At 36.0% G+C, this 19,610-nt stretch overlaps 1 protein-coding gene across 9 annotated transcripts in view; it reads right to left on the minus strand.

Annotated features, from left to right (window-relative positions):
• The window catches only part of CLOCK (clock circadian regulator), a 115,350-nt gene that overhangs the window by 34,157 nt on the left and 61,583 nt on the right, over positions 1-19,610 (minus strand). For 8 of the 9 annotated variants that reach the window (XM_032274241.1, XM_032274239.1, XM_032274237.1 and 5 more), the window contains 5 exons: positions 17,667-17,726; positions 16,850-16,998; positions 13,978-14,069; positions 8,548-8,637; positions 3,313-3,433 (listed from right to left, as the gene is read on the minus strand). In XM_032274241.1, coding sequence (XP_032130132.1) covers positions 3,313-3,433; positions 8,548-8,637; positions 13,978-14,069; positions 16,850-16,998; positions 17,667-17,726 — 512 coding nt within the window. Of the gene's footprint in view, positions 1-3,312; positions 3,434-8,547; positions 8,638-13,977; positions 14,070-16,849; positions 16,999-17,666; positions 17,727-19,610 lie in introns of those variants that run through there. The other variant, XM_032274243.1, reaches the window with a different exon arrangement.

The raw sequence follows: 19,610 nt of genomic DNA on the forward strand, positions 1-19,610 counted from the left end.
GGCTTATATTCTTCAGTCATTATCAACATAAATGGCTTTATCATCTAACCTAATAGGTTCAAAATCTATCTTCTTCAAACAACCCTTCCCCACTGATGATTCTTAGCCGCTTCCTCACCTGAGACTAACACATCAAGTCCTATTGAGTTTACACACTTAACAGTCATACACTTTCCTCTCCATCCTTTCCTATTTTCATTTTTTTTGAGCTGGAGTTCCACTCTTGTTGCCCAGGCTGGAGGGCAATGGCGTGATCTTGGCTCACGGCAACCTCCGCCTCCTGGGTTCAAGCATTCTCCTGCCTCCTGAGTAGCTGGCATTACAGGAATGCGTCACCACATCCAGAAAATTTTGTATTTTTAGTAGAGACAGGGTTTCTCCATGTTGATCAGGCTGGTCTTAAACTCCCGACCTCAGGTGATCTGCCTACCTTGGCCTCCTAAAGTGCTGGGATTACAGGCTTGAGCTGCCACACCTGGCCTTTTTTTTTTTTTTTTTTTTAGACAAAATCCCTACCCTTTTCCCCGGGGTGGGGGCAGAGGCACGCGGCTCGCTCCCTGCAACCTCTACCTCCTGGGCACAAGTGATCCTCCAGTTCAGCCCCCAAAATAGTGGGGACTACAGGCATGTGCCACCACACTCAGCTAATTTTTGCATTTCTTTTTATTGTGGAGATGTTGTTTCACCACATTGCCCATGCTAGTCTTGAACTCCTGGGCTCAAGTGATACACCCGCCTTGGCCTCCCAAAGTGCTGGGATTACAGGTGTGAGCCACTGTGCCCAGCCCATCCTTAATTTTATCGCTAGGATTAAATGGTTTTTCTTTTTGTCTCCAGTCTGGTTCTTTCCAAAATTTTCTACCTGAGTGATTTTTTTTAAATCTCCCAAACCAGATGATGAAAGTGGTAGCAACTTTTGTAAGCAAGGTACTGGCAATCTCTGTAAGCCAGAGATGCTGGTGAAAGATGCTTCCATTGCAATGAAGACCTGGACCTCAATGAGTCAGAAGAGCTGTCACAGAAAAAGTAATCATAGTTACTGTACCAGGCAGCAGGGCCAGCTTGGTCATCAGAATGGTCTGATCCATAAGATCTGTGGTTGTGCTTAACTGAAGCCTAGGAATGAAACTGAGGAGTAACTCCATAAAGCTATCACTTGATTTGTATAGTAGGAAGTCTGCGGGTCAGGTGAGCACAGCCTGGGTTGAGCCACTATGACACAGAAATCCAGGGCTCTCATTCAACTCTCAGACTCTGGGCCTCTTTATGAAGCAGAAGCCAGGTAAGCCTGGGGTAGGTAGCCCACCACTGCAAGTCTTCTTCCTAGCCTTTTTCAAAGGGACTTTCCACTATTTACTTGATTATTATTTTTTTTTTTTAACAAGTTTTCTTCCTAGCCTCCTCCAAAAAGACTTTCCATTATTTACCTGATTTTTTTTTTTTCTTTTTTTACCCAAATCTCCTTCACTGGCTCTCTACTCTGTAAAAAATAAAAATCAAATTCCTTAGGATGAACTATTAGGTCTTTCATAATTCTGTCCTTATTCCTTGTCTAGACACAAATTATACTACTTGTACGACCTCACCTTCATTATGGCCAAAAGGACCTACCGAATTTTCTAAGTAATTTTTCCTGTGTTTTAACTTGTGTTTATTCTTTTGGCATAAAACTTTCTTTTTTTCTGGGGCAAGAACTCTTTTGTATATCGCTTGTTTAGGGAGATCAGCAAGCCACTTAATTAAGACTTTTCTTAAGTATTCTTGCCATTTTCATTTCTGTTCTTAGAAGCAGAAGCCTAGCTCTTCCTGCCAAAGGCTTTTATTTAGTTCTCCAGTCAATCCTATTCTTAGTAGGGTCTCCAAAGCAAACGCCTTCTCCTTTGTCTTCTTACTGCTATCTCCAAAGGGTTCCATTTTTCTTTTTTTTTTTTTTTTTTTCTTTTTTGAGATAGAGTCTCACTCTATGCCTAGGCTGGAGTACAGTGGTATGATCCTGGCTCACTGCAACTTTGGCCTCCTCAATTCAAGCAATTATCCTACCTCAGCCTCCTGAGTAGCTGGGACTACAGGCATGCACCACCACACCCGGCTAATTTTTGGTAGAGATGGGGATTCGCCATGTTGGCCAGGATGGTCTCGAACTCCTAGCCTCAAGTGATCCACCTGCCTTAGCCTCCCAAAGTGCTGGGATTACAGGCATGAGCCACAGTGCCCCACTGGGCTCCCCCTTTCTAATTCTTCTCTCCTCATTTTACATATTTACTTCAAGCAATACCATTCCACCCACGACTTCGTGGGTGTTGGTGTCTATTATATCCAGCCTAAATCTTTCTAAGTACCAGCCTAGAGTGGCCTAATGGTCAATGTCATATAAACTTGGTTTTAAAACAAGGCTTCCAATGAATTCTCTAATTTTTCTCAACTCTCTCTGAAAGGCCATCCACTCTTGTCAAAGTTATACATACATACAAACGTGTGTGCGTGTGTGTGTGCGTGTGTGTGTGCACGCGCACGCCTGAAGTTTCAGACAGTGTGCTATAGAATTTGAATCAAATACAAAAAATCTTTAACATGTCAGTATTAGCAGATGTGACACATTTAAAAATAATGAAAAAAGTGTTTAAAGAAGATACCTAATAGCTAATGGCCAAATATACTGCTGCCACAATTTTGGATTTTATACAGGGTAATATATGAAGAAAATGAGGTACTCTGGTCAAATCAGTTTGGCAATGGACCTAGTAGAATGTCTAATTCTACCATAATATGTTGTGTTTCTTGATGTTAAGGACTATTTTCACTATTTTTGGCATTTTTATGATATAGCACAAGTGTTCAGCAAATTAGATATATCTAACAAATGACTAATAAAGTAGATAATTTATCTTTATATTTAATAATTTTAAAAGAAACATAAAAATTTTTTCCAGTTTGAGTGTCCAATTGGTTAACAATGGTGAAAATCAGAATGTTTAATTTTCTCTCATTAAATACACTAAGGTTTCATTTATAAATTAATAACAATATATTGCCAGGTCTCACTTTTGCATAAAATACAGCTTTATGGCATAACGGCAGTCCAGGATTTATTATAACAAATAAAATGGGATTTCAATATACTCTGAAATAGATTTCGGATTTTTAATACGGTCACAATTTCATTTTATATATATTTTAATATTTAAAAAGGACTTAATAGGGCATATGGAGTAATGCTGTTATTTAAAGAAGTCTGTATTTTTCATAAACTTGCAAAAGGATAATGCTACTGAATATAACATTTGACTTTTCTGCTTAACAGCTACTACTTACATTTTAAATACTCTGGGGTTAATGAATCACTTTCCAGCAGATGAGTAGAGAGTATTTTATAAACCTCTGAATGTTCCCCTTCTGGGATAAAATTAAATATACTTTGATCCACAAGATCAGACTGAAAAGAAAATTTTAAAAAGTAAAATAGCTTTAATGTTTCAAGAGACAATTATTTTAAAAGTACATAATCTCTATTAAACACAGAAGCTAACTTTCAATTATCTGTGAAAACCAACAATGTCAAGTTATAGACCAAATCTCAACAAACAAGACTGAGATGATACTAATGTCATCTGATCCATGACCAATATGATCTTGAAAGCCTGACAAATTATTTGCAAAGCTGTGTTTCACCAAAACATTTTGAACATTTCAGCATACAATGGGACCAAGAGCGTTAATAAGAAAAATCTCTGGTGACAAATCATAGCCTTACCATATATTCAAACCTATGGTAAACAATGGTGGTATATCCTATTAGAAAGGGATAGGCACAAGCTAAATAAAGGGGAGACTTTACTTTGGTGTGATTTCAATTGTCCAATGTGTCCTTTATTTAATCTTTTCCTGGCATTTATCCTGAACCTCATTGTAAAAAAGCCTTGCATTTAGTTATAACCCCTCAAAAGGGCAACTAATATGCTAAGCAGTATAATTCTTGCTAATATACAGCTTTAATCATGATTAATCAATAGCAATTTGACAAATATCAGATTGGCTACAATGTGCCACAGCTGTGGAATCACAGATGCCTAAGATAGTTCCTATGCTTAAGTGCCATTGATAAGGAAACTTCCATGACTTTACATTTGCTACTATGCATTGTACCTGGTTTTCTCCATTTCAAACTGCTCTGTGGAATCCTAGGGATACTGGGACAGTATCTCAAGGACTATAAAGGTGGGACTAGAGAGTAGAGAAATGAAAAGGAGCTGAGGCAGGACTCACGGTCCCCTGCATTAAACTAAAGCAGTTCTACTTTTTATTCTGTTTTTGTTTTATGCATCTGTAAAGATTTTGTTTGAAGAGCTCTGCTGCTTAAAAACAAAAACAACAGCAAAGACAGGTGTACTGTATTAGGTTGGTGCCATATTTTTAATGACAAAAACCGCAATCACTTTTGCATCAACCTGATACTACTCTTCATATAAGCCACACATTCCCATCATTTCTTCTCTTTTTCTAGCCCTCTAAGCCCACTCTATGAAGTGAAATGACTCCCCCCCCCCACAAATATCTGTTCCTTCAACTGTCAAAGACCAGTTCTAATCACTTCTTTCAAGAAAGCATTCCCTTAACACCATAATCCACATTTTAAAAGATTCCTTTAGTATTTATTACTTGTATCATTATTTTCCCGTTTAGCAGAATTCACCCAACTATGGATCGAAAATATTTGGGGAAAAAAAATGGATGGTTGTGTCTGTAATGAATATGTGCAGGTATTTTTCTTGTCATTATTCCTGAAACACTATAGTATAACACCTGTTTACACAGCATTCACATTGTATTAGTTATTATAAATAATCTACAGATGATTTAACGTATATGGGAAAATGTGCGTAAGTTACATGTAAATACAACATTTTATCTAGGGGCTTGAGCATCCATGAATTTTGGTATCTGTAGTGGGTCCTGGAACCAATCCCCCAAATATACCAAGGGATGACTATATTTTAATGTCTATGTCTTGTTGCCCTATAGGTGAATAAAAGGGCCCTATCTCTTACACCTTTATCTGTCTCACTTCCAATCAAGGCACATAAACACCACACCTTGTGTTTAACAGTTATTAGTACAATAAATGATTTTAGACTAAGGAGTATTTGATAATGCCTTAAGGGGTAACCACACCGAAAATATATCTGTATTTTAATAAAGGATCCTTCTGGAAGTCTGAAAAGCCTCTAGAGCTGAAGGAGTGAACTAAAAATTCAGGCATGGCTGGGTGCAGTGGCTCATGCCTATAATCTTGGCACTTTGGGAGGCCGAGGCAGGTGGACTGTCTGAGGTCAGGAGTTAAAGACCAGCCTGGCCAAAATGGAGAAAAACCTCGTCTCTAATAAAAACACAAAAATTCGCTGAGCATGGTGGTGTGCACCTTTGCTCCCAGCTACTTGAGGGGCTGAGGCAAGAAAATCACTAGAATCTGGGAGGCAGAGGCTGCAGTGAGCTGAGATTGCAACACCACACTCCAGCCTGGGCAACAGAACAAGACTCTGTCTTCAATAATAATAATACTGAGTGAGTTTTCCTGAGATCTGATGGTTTTGTAAAGGGCTTTTCCCCTTTTGCTCAGCATTTCTCCTTCCTGCTGCCATGTGAAGAAGGACATGTTTGCTTCCCCTTTTTGCTTTCCCTTCTGCCATGATTCTAAGTTTCCTGAGGCCTCCCCAGCCATGCTGAACTGAGAGTCAATTAAACCTCTTTCCTTTTAAATTACCCAATCTTGGGTAGTCCTTTATAGGAGTGTGACAAGACACTAATACATCATCTTAATAGAAAAATAAGCCATCAACTTGAAATATTAATAGAAACTAAAATTTTCATTTTTTGAGAATGATTATAGTTTTCTACTATTATTTCTTACTAAAAATTTCTTCTACTACTATTTGGTAAAGCATGGTGTGACCTATCTTGCCTTTGTTTTTCCATCTACTATTATTTCTTTCTTTCTTTTTTTTTGTTGAGATGGAGTCTCACTATGTCACCAGGCTGGAGAGCAATGGCATGATCTCAGCTCACTGCAACCTCCGCCTCCTGGGTTCAAGCGATTCTCTTGCATCAGCCTCCCAAGTAGCTGGGGCTACAGGCATGCACCACCACACCCAGCTAATTTTTATATTTTTAGTAGAGACAGGGTTCTACCATGTTGGTCAGGATGGTCTTGATCTCTTGACCTCATGATCCACCTGCTTCAGCCTCCCAAACTGCTGGGATTACAGGCGTGAGCCACTGTGCCCAGCCTATTCTTTCTTACTAATAATTTCTTCTACTACTATGCAGTAAAATATGACTATCTTCCCCTTGTTTTCCATCCTTCATAGGATGTTTCATATTCATAGAGAAAACAAAATGAATGGCTAGTATCAAGAGCAGTATGATCACAAGCAATGCCCCCCCAACTCTTCTGCCTCTCCTGCCACTTTATAATTAATAGGTGTCAAACTTTCCATTAACCACTATACTTAAAATCTCTAAACGAGGCTGATCATATTCGATGTGGCCATACATCCACTCAGTTCTCAAATCCTAATCAAACAAAATATACTTTTCTAATTCTCTACCCTTTTGGTCATAATGATAAGGAATTAAAATATGGCCAATATGACACTAGCAGTTCAAAGTCACATAGCATAAAAAGTTCTGTATCTACTATTTTTAGAGTGTTTTTATAAGTAATTCTATTGGGAAAAGTATTTACAAATTGCCCTAATTGCAACAAATATCTCAGCAGAAATTTAGTTATTCTCAAGACATTCTCAGTTGAAATTAACATTTTTAACACGCTGATCAGAACGGAAATGCTAAAAAGTTAGCACTAGAATAAAGGAGAGAGGAAAAAGAGAGGTCAGATAAAGTGGTATGGCCTTGCAATGCATAACAATGTTTCAGTCAATAACGGACTCCATATATGACTACAGGTGGTCCCCTAGATTATAGTGGAGCTGAAACATTCCTACTGTCTAGTGATATCGTCTCTGTTGTAATGTCATAATCAATGCATTACTCATCTTTTACACTTGTGTTTGTGGTGATGCTTGTGTAAACAAACCTATTGTGCCACCAGTCATATAAAAGTTTAGCACATAAAATCATATACAGTACATATGTACATGATGGTAAACAATCATGCTACTAGTTTATATATTTACTATACCTTTAATGATTTAGAGTATTCTCCTTACATGTATTTTTAAAGTTAACTCTAAACCTGCCTCAGGCAGGTCCTTTAGGAGGTATTTCAAAAGGGCACTATAAATGTAGAAGATGACAGCTCCATATCTGTTGTTGCTCCTGAAGACCCTCCAATGGGGCAAGATGTGGAGGTGGAAGACAGTGATGTTGATGATCCTGACTTTGCATAGGCCTAGGCTGATGTGTGGTCTGTTTGTGTCTTAAACAAAAATGTGTAAAAAAGTTTTTAAAAAAGTTTTTCTAAATAGAAAAAAACTTTTGAAATAAGGATATAAAGAAAGAAAATGTTTTTGTATAGCTGTACAATCTTTTTTTTTTTGAGGCAGGGTCTTGCTCTGTAACCCAGGCTGGAGTGCAGTGACACCATCACGGTTCACTTTAGCCTTGGCCTCCTAGCCTCAATGCAATCCTCCTACCTCAGCCTCCCGAGTAACTGGGACCACAGGTGCAAGCCATGACACTTGGCTAATTTTTATGTTTTTTTTTTTTAGAGACAAGGTTTCACCATGTTGCCCAGGCTGGTCACAAACTCCTGAACTCAAGCAATCTGTCGGCCTTGACATCCCAAAGTGTTAAGAAGCTAAGTGTTACTACAAGAGTAAAAAAGTTTTAAAAAGTTTTTAAGTTTACACAGTAAAAAAATTACAATAAGCTAAGGTTAATTTATTATTGAAGAAAAAATTTTTATATAAAGTAGCCTAAGTGTACAGTGTTTATAAAGTCTATAAAGGTGTATGGTACCGTCTTAGTCCTTCACATTCACTCATCACTCACTCACTGACTCACCCAAAGCAACTTCCAGTCCTGCAAGTTTCATTCATGGTGAATGCCCTATACAGGTATACCATTTTTGTCTTTGATACTGTATTTTTATTGTACCTTTTCTATGTTTAGTATTTTTAAACATGTAAATACTTGTGACAATTGCCTATAGTATTCAGCACAGTAGCATGCTGTACAAGTTGTGGTCTAAGAGCAACAGGCTATTGACCATATAGCCTAGGTGGGTAGTAGGTTATACATCTAGGTTTGTATAACTACACTCTATGATGTTCACACAGTGACAAAAGTGCCTCAGAACATACTCCCATTGTTTAGTGATGCACAACTGTAGTTGAATATTAAGTTACTACAGATTAGAGAGTTATGACTGAGCTGAGAAAACACAAGCTAAAACAAAGACATACTTAAAGCTCTTATCCCTACTCCATTAACCACTATTCGACATTGCTCTCAAAGTCCACTTCCTAGTGCTTTAGAATATTTAAAATACGCATTTTAATTAGAAGTAGATTGTAGGATCTTCATACTTACTGGTAAATGTTCAAGTAATGAAGTTACACTCTCGGACACATATATTATGCTTCCATCTGTCATGATTGCTAAAAAAAAACCATCAAGAGCCTGAAATTAAACATAATGGTATGTTAAATGAAAAGAAAAAAGTATTTCGCAGGACAGAAATAAAAATCTGAGATAAATGACAAGGGATTTCATATGAAAATATCCATATTTTTTTGTCCATATCCATATATATTTTGTCAAATATATACTAGCTTTAAAATATAAAGTATATACTATATATATATTATAAAATATATATATGTACTATATATGCATTACTCATATATTTTATATATATACACTATAAAATATATACTAGCTTTAAAATATAAAATATAAAAATATCCATATATATTTTGTGAAAATATATACTAGCTTTCCCCCTTTACAATACCTTGGTGTGTATCTTTGTTCATTTTTAAATGCTTCCGTAGAAAAAAAAGTCTCTCTCTGGCCATCCATCAGACAACTAGTCTCTAAAAGGCAGAGACAATGCTCTACCTTCATCACTATGTATATTACATGATCGAACCATGTATATATAGTATTATGTCTTATTTGAAGAAGCTGACATCTTCAAAGCACACAAGACATCAACAATGTTTTTTAGGCACACAAAATAACACATTGTTGTTATCATGGCTATGTTAACACAGAGGTGTATGTTTGAAATGTAAGGAGATATACAGAGAACAAAGTAAAAGGGAGTAGCAGGAAATTTAAGGTGAAAAATTAGGCTGAGGTCATATCATAAAAGGTTTTGAATACAAGGCTAAGATTAAGAATTTTATTCTGTAAACAATGGTAAGCCAACAGAAGATTTTAGAGTACGGGCTGTGCTTCATTAAGAGCAGTGTGGAAGCAGGGTGAAAAATGGATTTAGAGAGAAAAGAAAATATAATTAGGAAAATCATAGTGGCTTTTGGAATAATTAAGGAAGTTAATGGGAATCAGAATGAAATCAGTTGTATTAGGAATAAAGAAAGTACTCTGAGCAAGCATTGAGAAATGTGAAGCTCAATTTCAGAAGAGAAGTCAGAGCAGGGAGTACAAAACTTAATAATAAAGCAATTTTGTACTTTGTACACTACAACATATTTTCATTTGAGAATCCTAGGCACAGAAGTGACAGCTGAAGAAATCAGATCTGCAAAAGACAAATCCTGAAAGAATTATCTATAAATATATGGGATGAGGAAGAGAAAAAAAGGCCAGAGAAAATGACAGAGAAGGCTGGGCGCAGTGGCTTATGCCTGTGACGATAGCACTTTGGGAAGCTGAGGTGGGAGGATCACTTGAACCCAGGAGTTTGAGACCAGCCTGAGCAACATGGTGAAACCTTATCCCTGCAAAAAAATTTAAAAATTAGCGAAGTGTGGTAGCACATGCCTGTGGTCCCAGCTGCCTGGGAGGCTGGGGTGAGATCACTTGAGCCCAAGAGGTTGGGGCTGCGGTGAGCTATGATCATGTCACTCTACTCCAGCCTGGGCAACAGAGTGAGATCCTGTCTCATAATAGTGATAAAAATAAAAATTTTTTAAAAAGGGAAAATAATAGAGAACACAGAATACGCTGTCATCAAGGAATCAATGGAAGAGAGAATTAAAAAGTGAAGAGGAGAGAAATGGTTTGGTATAAAACGAGATTAAGACAAGAAAATGAAAAATGAATTTTGGTGATTTTCAAAAAGTTAGGTTAACAGGAAGGCAAATCAGACTACAGTGAGTTTAAAAATGAGTGCATAATCAGAAGACTATTACAAATCACTCACTCATGAACTTTAGAAGGGAAGAAAAAGGCAAACGGTTCTAAGGGGGCCAAATATCAAGAGAAGGCATTTAAAAAAAAGAGCAATTAAATTTGAAGGCTAAGGGAAAGAAGGATCCAGTAGAGAAGGAGAAGATACACAGCAGAAAAGATACTATAAGAGAGAGTCGTCTTCTTTTAAAGTGGTTAACATACTAAACCCTAATTTCTTGTTAATTAAATAGCTCTCGAAAAGGATAATGACCTCCGGTAGGAACCATGTATATCTTATTAATCCTTTTATCTGCAGCACAAGAAAAAGTACTTGCAATATATAATTTATAGAGCAGGGAGTTAGAGTAACCTTCCCTAACTCTATATAATTGATAAATTATAGAAAAAAGGTATCCTCCCCCATGTCCCCTCCCTTTGGGAAAGAGATCTGGATATCACAAAGAACTTATTTGCAGTAGATGCCTATCTTCTAGAATGACTCAAACAAACTAGTCTTTGCTAACAGAGAAATCTTATCACTTGAGCAAACTCATGAATTATTTTTTTTTAAATTCTTTAGTACAATAATGCCAGTATTATTATTTCATAACAGGGTCAAAAGTAAACAACTGTTGGCCAGGCACGGTGGCTCACGCTTGTAATCCCCACTTCGGGAGGCCAAGGTGGGTGGATCACTTGAGGCTGAGTTCGAGACCAGCCTGACCAACAGGGTAAACCCCGTCTCTACTAAAAATAAAAAAATTAGCTGGGCATGGTGCCACATGTAATCCCAGCTACTCTGGACGCTAAAGTGGGAGAATGACTTGAACCTGGGAGACAGAGGTTGCAGTGGGCATATCATGGGTGACTGAGCAAGACTCCATCTCAAAAAAAAAGAAGGCAACTATTCCTTAATTTCCCCATCTGAAAGCAAGAAAGAGATACTACTGTCTACTTCTACTTCATAATACTAGCTATTATGACACATACATACTAGTGTCTACTTCACAAGAGTGTTGCAAGGATTCAATGAGTTACTATATAAAAATTGCTCACTTATTTTTCTGATTTAAAGTATAGGCTTAAATGTTTATATTTATACTCCAACAAATTTTCATATGGAAACGTTTCTGCTGAATATATAAAGAATTAATCATACAATTGCCCCATCTAAAATACAAACAGAAAAATAACTCAATTTGCAAAATACTCTACCTTGCTTAAGACTCCAGTAAGTATACAAAGACGCTTGCTACATAGCCATAATATAATTATACAGGCATATCTTATTCTACTGTGCTTTGTTTTATTCAACTAGACAGTTACTGGGTGTTGTTTTTTTTTTTTAACAAAATGAAGGGTTTGTAGCAACCCTGTGTCAAGCAAGTCTATCAGCGCTGTTTTTTTCAATAGCACATGTTCACTTTGTGTCTCTTGCATCACATTTTAGTAATCCTTGCAATATTTCAAACTTTTTCATTATTATTGTATCTATAATGGTGATTTGCCCACATAAGATGGTGAACTTAAATGTTGTATGTGCTCTGACTGCTCCACCAACTGAATGGCCATTCCCCAACCCCTCTCCCTCTTCTTGGAACTCCCCATTCCCTGAGACACACAACAATATTGAAATTAGGCCAATTAGTAACTCTACAATGGCCTCTAAGTATTCAAGTGAAAGGAAAAGTCCCTCATCTCTGACTTTAAATCAAAAGCCAGATGTGATTAAGCTTAGTAAGGAAGGCATGTTGAAAACTGAGACAGGTCAAAAGCTAGACCTCTTGTACTAAACAGGTAGCAAAGTTGTAAATAAAAAAGAAAAGTTTTAGTGAACACATGTATGATAAGAAAGTGAAACAGTCTTGTTCCTGATACAGAGAAAAGTCTGAGTGGTCTGCATAGAAGATCAAAAACTAGCCACAACATTCCCTTAAGCCAAAGCCTAATCCAGAGCAAGGACTTAACAATTCTGTGAAGGTGGAGAGAGGTAAGGAAACTACAGAAGAAAAGTTAGAAGTGAGCAGAAGTTAGTTCATGAGGTGTAAAGAAAGAAGCCATCCCTACAACACAAAAGTGCAAGGTGAAGCAGCAAGTGCTGATGTAGAAGCTACAGCAAGTGATCCAGGAGATCTAGGTAAGATCATTGATGAAGATGGCTACAGTAAATACTAGAGTTTAATTGTAGATGAAACAGCCTTCTATTGGGAGAAGGCGCCATTTAGAAATTTCAAAGCTGGAGAAGAGAAGCCAAAGCTGGCTTCAAAGCTTCAAAAGACAGGCTAACTGTCTTGTCAGGGGCAAATGCAGCTGGTGGCTTTTAAGTTGAAGCCAATGTTTATTTACCATTCTGAAAGTCTCAAAGCCCTTAAGAAGTATGTTAAATATACCCAGCCTATGTTCTATAAATAGAGCAACAAAGCCTGGATGACAGAACACCTGATGACGGCACATCTGTTGACAGCATAGTTTAATGAATATTTAAAGCCCACTATTGAGACCTACTGGTGAGAAAAATAGATTCCTTTCAAATATTATTGCTCATTGACAATGCACTTGGTTGCCCAAAAGTGGTGATGGAGATGAGATGTACAAGGAGGTTAATGTTGTTTTCATGCCTGCTAACACAACATCAATTCTGCAGCCCATGGGTCAAGGTATAATTTTGACTTTCAAGTCTTACTTAAGAAATACATTTCATAAGGCTACAGCTCCCATAGATAGCGATTCCTGTGATGGATCTGGGCAATGTCAACTGAAAACCTTCTGGAAAGAATTCATCCTTCTAGATGGCGTGAGAACATTTGTGATTCATGGGAGAACATCAAAATATCAACATTAAGAGGAGTTAAGTAAAAGTTGATTCCAACCCTGTAGATAACTTTGAGGGGTTCAAGATATCAGTGGAGGAAGTAACTCCAGATGTGGTGGAAATAGCAAGAGAATTAGAATCAGAAGTGGAGTCTGAAGATGTGACTAATTGCTGCAATCTCCTAAGAAACCTGAACTGATGAAGAGTTGCTCTGCTGATGAGTAAAGAAAGTGGTTTCTTGAGATCAACTCTGCTCCTGATGAAGATGTGAATATTGTTGACATGACAGTAAAGGATATAGGAGATTACATAAACTTAGTTGACTGAGCAGCAGCAGTGTTTCAGAGTATTGGCTATAATTCTGAAAGAAGTTCTATTCTGCGTAAAATGCTATCAAACAGCATGTTACAGAGAAATCTTCCTGAAAGGAAGAGTCAATCGATGGGGCAAACTTCATTGTTGATTCATTTTAAGAAATTGCCTCAGCCACCCCAACCTTCAGCAACCACCACCCTGATCAGTTAGTAGCCACTGACACTGAGGTAGTACCTTCTACCAGCAAAAAGACTAAGACTTGCTGAGGGCTCAGATGATTGTTAGCATTTTTTGCCATAAACTTTTTAAATTTAGGTATGATCAATTTTTTAAATGTATAATGCTATTACACACCCTAACAGACTACAGGTAAACAAAACAATTCATGTGACTCATTTCATTGAAATATTAGCTTTATTGCAGTGGCCTGGAACTCAACTCTCAATATCACGAAGGTATACCTGTATATTAAGTCACTCTGTGATTTCTTTTTTGAGAAAAATAAAACTTTCAAAAATTAAATCTGGACATACCTCTAACATTAATTGTGTAAACTCTTCATTACTAAGGAATGTAGGTTTCCAGTCCTGTCGAATTTCACTAGCATCTGACTGTGCAGTGATTTCTGTAAACAGATTGACACATTAGTGGCATACTCCAACCACCGGAGGAGTACAAAAGCCCTACAAGTTGTCTTCTCTCTTCCCACTCTAAAGATGACAATCACAGGCATTAACATTTACTGGGTAGATAGCAATAGGTCTAGGTTTTGGTATGATGAAATATATGAGATATCATGGCAAGTTATCTCCTTGGATTTGGTCTCTTAGTAATACCAGTCTCTTTAGTTTTTCTCTTGTTGCTGATAGGCCTAAGTTTCCTTCCTATTTGACATGATGACAAAACGAGATTTTTGCTCCAAGAATTTTGAAGAAATTCTTTTTTTTCGCGTTTTCGTTCCCTTGCCAGTCAAATGGTAACGTCTGGAGCAGCACCAGGGAAATTAGATGAAAAGCCCAAAGAGGTCACTCAATTTGCTTTTAACAAAGAAGACCTTAGTTCTGCCTACTGCTGGGCATAAAGCTTCTTTCCAATATTAAGTGCTTTATCTTAATCAAAGAGAATTAACATTTTGCGCAAAATCTTTACTACAGTAATATTCCCACAGTGATTTTTCTTAGTGTCCTCTTTGTACAACTTAATAGTAGAGGCCTGGTCAAAAATTTGGAGATCCCTACTTTGGGACATAGATTTGACACAATTATTACTATTTTATTTCACTATATACGTCTAATAGATTTGGTTATGAGAAAGTTATTCATAAATAATGAAACCTAGTAACAAATGTTTTTCTATTTTTAAATGAAGACATATTAAAACAAGCAGGCAGAATAAAAATTCATGTAATAGACTACATTCTACAAAATATACTCTACTTTGTAATAAGAAGTATAAATTAAATTCTGATTCTATCATCAGATACAGAAATACAGCATACTGTCCCTAACAAGTTAGCATATTAGAAATGCCTGTAGTGGAATGTGAAGAGTAACTAAGAAGTATAGCTACAAAATGTGTGGAATACAGTTGGCTTTTCAAATTCACATCAATTATAAACATCTGGGAAAAAGATTTAAATCCACAAACAAATCCAATAAAGTTTCATTAAACACAGGCCTATTTTAGGATGATATGTATATAAAATCCTTTCACCTTAACAGAAATACTATTTTTGTGAGAATTATGTATCCGACTTTGAAAAAACAACAACAAAATATCTACCTAATGCCAAAATTCATCCTCTATTGTCAGGGGGATATGTATGCATTTAATTTCATTCAACAATCATTTATTGAACTCCTAGTATCTTGGGACTGATTTCCATGAGTGTGCCATTTAACAACAGGCACTGAGGTTGGTGAGATACTATTTGTAGAGGTAAAATGTACTGATAGTGGTGGCAATAAATATTGACACGTTTACAGAAGAATCAACAGAATTTGGCAACTGTGATAGGGTACTAAAGAAGCTAAAAAAAAAAAACAAAAAAAAAACTAAAATTTTTTCAGGTTTGAGTCTTAGGTGATTAAAAGGATGGTGGTATAAAAATAAAAAAAGGCAAGTGAAGAGAAAGAGGTTAAGTTGACAAAATGAAAATAAATTCAATTTTAGATGCACTGAGTTGGAGGACATGCAAAAGAAAGATCTAGAAGTTATCTGGAAATACAAGGCTAAAATGTCTGCATCTAAAAATAGAAATGTGATAGTTTCATAGAGACACAATAGCTGAAGCTATGGAATGAGATAAGCAAGAGAAAGAGTGTACAGAAAGCAAGAGAACAAGGATAAGACTTAGGAATGTCACATTTAGAGGGTAGAAAAAGAGAGGAAAGAAATTAGTTTCAGTGAGAAAAGGGAAAGTGAAAGTACAATCAATATAAAGGAAGCCAAGGGAGGAGGGATAAAAATTTCCAGTGCTACAGAGATGCAGAAGAAGATGAGATGTAGGAAAAAGCTACTTGGAGGGTAGGAAGGTAATGTCATTAGTGAAATTAATAACAGTTTCAATGAGTGGTGGAGCATAAACCAGTCTGGTAAGGCATTACTAACTGAGCTACACAGAAGTAAAAGTGACACTAATTACTAACTGCACTGAGTTTTACAGTTTCATTCACATTTGAAAAAGGGAATTTCCTTTTACAGGTTTTTTGTTTTGTTTTCAAACCTATTATCTCTATTACCAAAATAACTAATATTCTTTAAATTTTCTTTTCATGATTCATTTGTCAGGATGATTTTCTTCAATTAACAAATACTTTATTTTAAAATATAGTGTTGATTTACTAGATATACATTGAAACGTTTCAAAATGACATCAGAACTGTATATGATCTAGCTTTTTCCTTTTTTTCAAATATGCCCATAATTTTCCAACACAAATATGCTTCAGTGACAATGAAGTCTTCCTGCTTCTCTGCTTTTGCACATACTCCCTTTGTGTGACATGCTGCCTTCCTTTCTTAATCTAACAGAAAAACTCAGTTGAAAAATCAACTATTTTTAAAGCCTCCCTGACACATTCTTTCCTGTGTTTTTACTGCAAACAGTTTACAAGTACTATTCACATTACAATTATTTGTAATTATGTGCTTACATGTTTGTCTGCCCTGGCTTGACTTACTTGAAAGCCAGGGCTGTTACCCTGTATCATGAGGATTTAGCATGTAGTAGGCACAGAATAAATGTTTGTTGAATGAAAGAATGAATAGATTAGCAAATCTTTTAAAATGCAATTGATTTCTCTCTCTTAACAAAGCCAAGGAAGCATCCAATCTTAAGCATCTCTGCCAAGATTCTAACTCATGCTTTGAGAGTCTGTTCCATTTTACAAAGCTAAAAATTTACCTTTATGTTTTCGTAAAAAATCAATGCTTTTCTGCAGAACAGTAGATTTGTCCATCTTTCTAGCATTACCAGGAAGCATGGATCCCAGTTCTTTAATGAGAACATTAAATTGATCTCTACGTTTCTTTTCAGATTTGTTTCTAGATACTCTGATGAAATAAAAAATATGCATTTTTTAAAATAATCCATTTAATAACACAAGTAGTTAATACAATATTAATTTAGACATAACACAGCATGTAATTCTATCAGCAGATGGTAACAGTAGGTTACCAACAATATACAGTTAATTTGGGCAATAATTTTTCAGCTCAGATTGTCACTAAACAAAATTTTATAATTGACATACATGTTTATATGAAAATGTCAGTAAGAAAAACTGCATTCAAATCACAGGTTTTATTTAATCCAATACTTACCAATGATTGTTAACGTACATGGTTATTATAAATATATGTACTAAATGAACAATGACCACTATTCTATGTGAAGCAGTAACCAGTAAACAAAAAGCTATTGAGACAAATAAACTTGATTATTCATAAAACAATCATTTTATGATACCTGTAATTATCTGCTTTGGGAAATCAGATTTTCTAATTCAATTTCTGTTTAAGCAAAGCATAATACTTTTCCAAAAGGTCAGAAGGTATTTAATTTATAACCTACACGCCAATATTCTAAATTCTTCCACCTTGCTAATATATCTAAACTCTTAAAGCAGATAGCTTTTGGAAATCATTAATTTATAATTTATTTACCATTACATTTATCTATTGTTCATTTATTTACTATTTTACATCTCTAATCAAAGTACCTTTTTGCTCTGTCCTTGTCATCTTCTTCCACCAACCCATCAAAAATACTACTGTCATCTCTAAAAGAAAGCAGATAGAGAAAATAAGAGCAGACTCACTAAGCGACAGCAATACTAAAATGACATGTAAATCAACACAGTTATACCCTAGGATTTTTGAAAAGTTAATGGATCATAAAATTCAAACTAACCTATTTTCTAATAAACATTAGAAAATCAAAATTCAGTAACAGCTAATATTTTCAAAAGTTTATTACATACATAAACTGTAAAAATATTTATACTTAGCTATATTATGAACACATCATGCTAAACAAGAATTTAACCAGTTTAAATATCTTTTTCCAAACTTTTAGTAATCAGTAAAAATTTGATGTCAGTGTTTGCCATTATATAAAATTAATTTTGTTAACAGCATAATTTTTTTCTGAGATACTTTATAAAACCACAAATTACTTACAAACATCACAATATCTAATACATTAATTTATATTAATACATTTCATTCATTTACTAATTCATTTCACAAATATGTATTAGCACTCATGTGCTAGGCTCTGTTCTGGATGTGTTTAATAAGCAATGAACAAGACATTTAGCTGCTTTCCTACAGCCTTTCTTTTCTTTTTAACTTTTTTCTGGAAACAGGGTTTCACTCTGTTGCCCAGGCTGGAGTGCAGTTGCACCAACATGGCTCGCTGCAGCCTGAACCTTTTGGGCTCAAGCAGTCCTCTTGCCTCAGTCTCCTGAGTAGCTGGGACCACAGGTACACACCACCATACCCAGCTAGTTTTTTTTATTTTTTGTAGGCACAAGGGTCTTGTTATATTGACCAGGCTGGTCTCGAACTCCTGGGTTCAAGTGACATTCCCACCTCTGCCTCCCAAAGTGCTGCCATTACAGGCATGAGCTGCCATGCCCAGCTTTATTTTCTAGTAGAAAGAAACCAGTATAAAAATGGGTGATAAGTTTTAATTTTTTTTTAAAGGCGTGATGTTTTAGTTACTAGAGTCTGAGTGGTTAGGGAAGGGCTTATTAAGGAGGGGACATGTGAACTAGGAGCTGGCTATGGGAAAATGTAAGGAAAGATCATTTCTAAAAAATGAAATCAGGAGCACTGGTGGCTAACTCAACCCTAAGAGCAATATTCAAGTTTTTTGCTGATTTATGAAGTTTTATATGAACTCATTATTCACTTCTATAGCCACACCTTTCTATGGCCTATAAGCTATAAAATGGGGTCACTATTGGGATCATCTTTAACACCTGTATCATGGAGGTCCATGTATGAACTTTGGGGATTCCATGTATACCCCGAAGTTTACAAAAAATTTTGTATTTATATGTATTTTTCTGATGACAGAGTTCATAACTTTCATGATATTCACAGATAAGGAACTCATATTAATAATCACTGCTTTATGTCTGAAAACACAGATGTCATCCCTAGATGTCATACTATCTAGAATGCAAAAGGCATAATGCCAAATTCATATTTTCTCCCTCAGAGGCAGTGAAGAAACATCTTTTCTGAGAAAAAGACTATCATTAATCCTGCCTGTAACTATGGCACAGTTCAAAGCTATGACCATGGTACAGGCAGCCCTCTCTAAGGAAGTTTCTTGCTCCTCAGATCTTAAGTTCTGGTGGGGTACATATCTTTACTATTTAGCTCACAGAAAGAGAGAAAGCTGACCCCAGATGTCAAAAGTCACTTCTGTGTACAAGTCTAGCTACAAAACTCTTAAAGAATCTCCAATGGATGGAGCACACAGTACAGTGCAATAAAAGTATAGCAACTTTAATGTCAGACATACCAACACAAGTAAAAATTCTAGATCACATCTTACTAGCTATGTGACTTCAAACAAGTTACTTAAACTTCTGACCTACAGTTTTTTCATCTGTAAAATTTTACAGATTTGTTAAGGTTAAATAAAATAG

Source organism: Sapajus apella, unplaced genomic scaffold, assembly GCF_009761245.1.
Source record: "Sapajus apella isolate SASKATOON/1434 unplaced genomic scaffold, GSC_monkey_1.0 scaffold5, whole genome shotgun sequence".
NCBI classification, from domain to species: domain Eukaryota; kingdom Metazoa; phylum Chordata; class Mammalia; order Primates; family Cebidae; genus Sapajus; species Sapajus apella.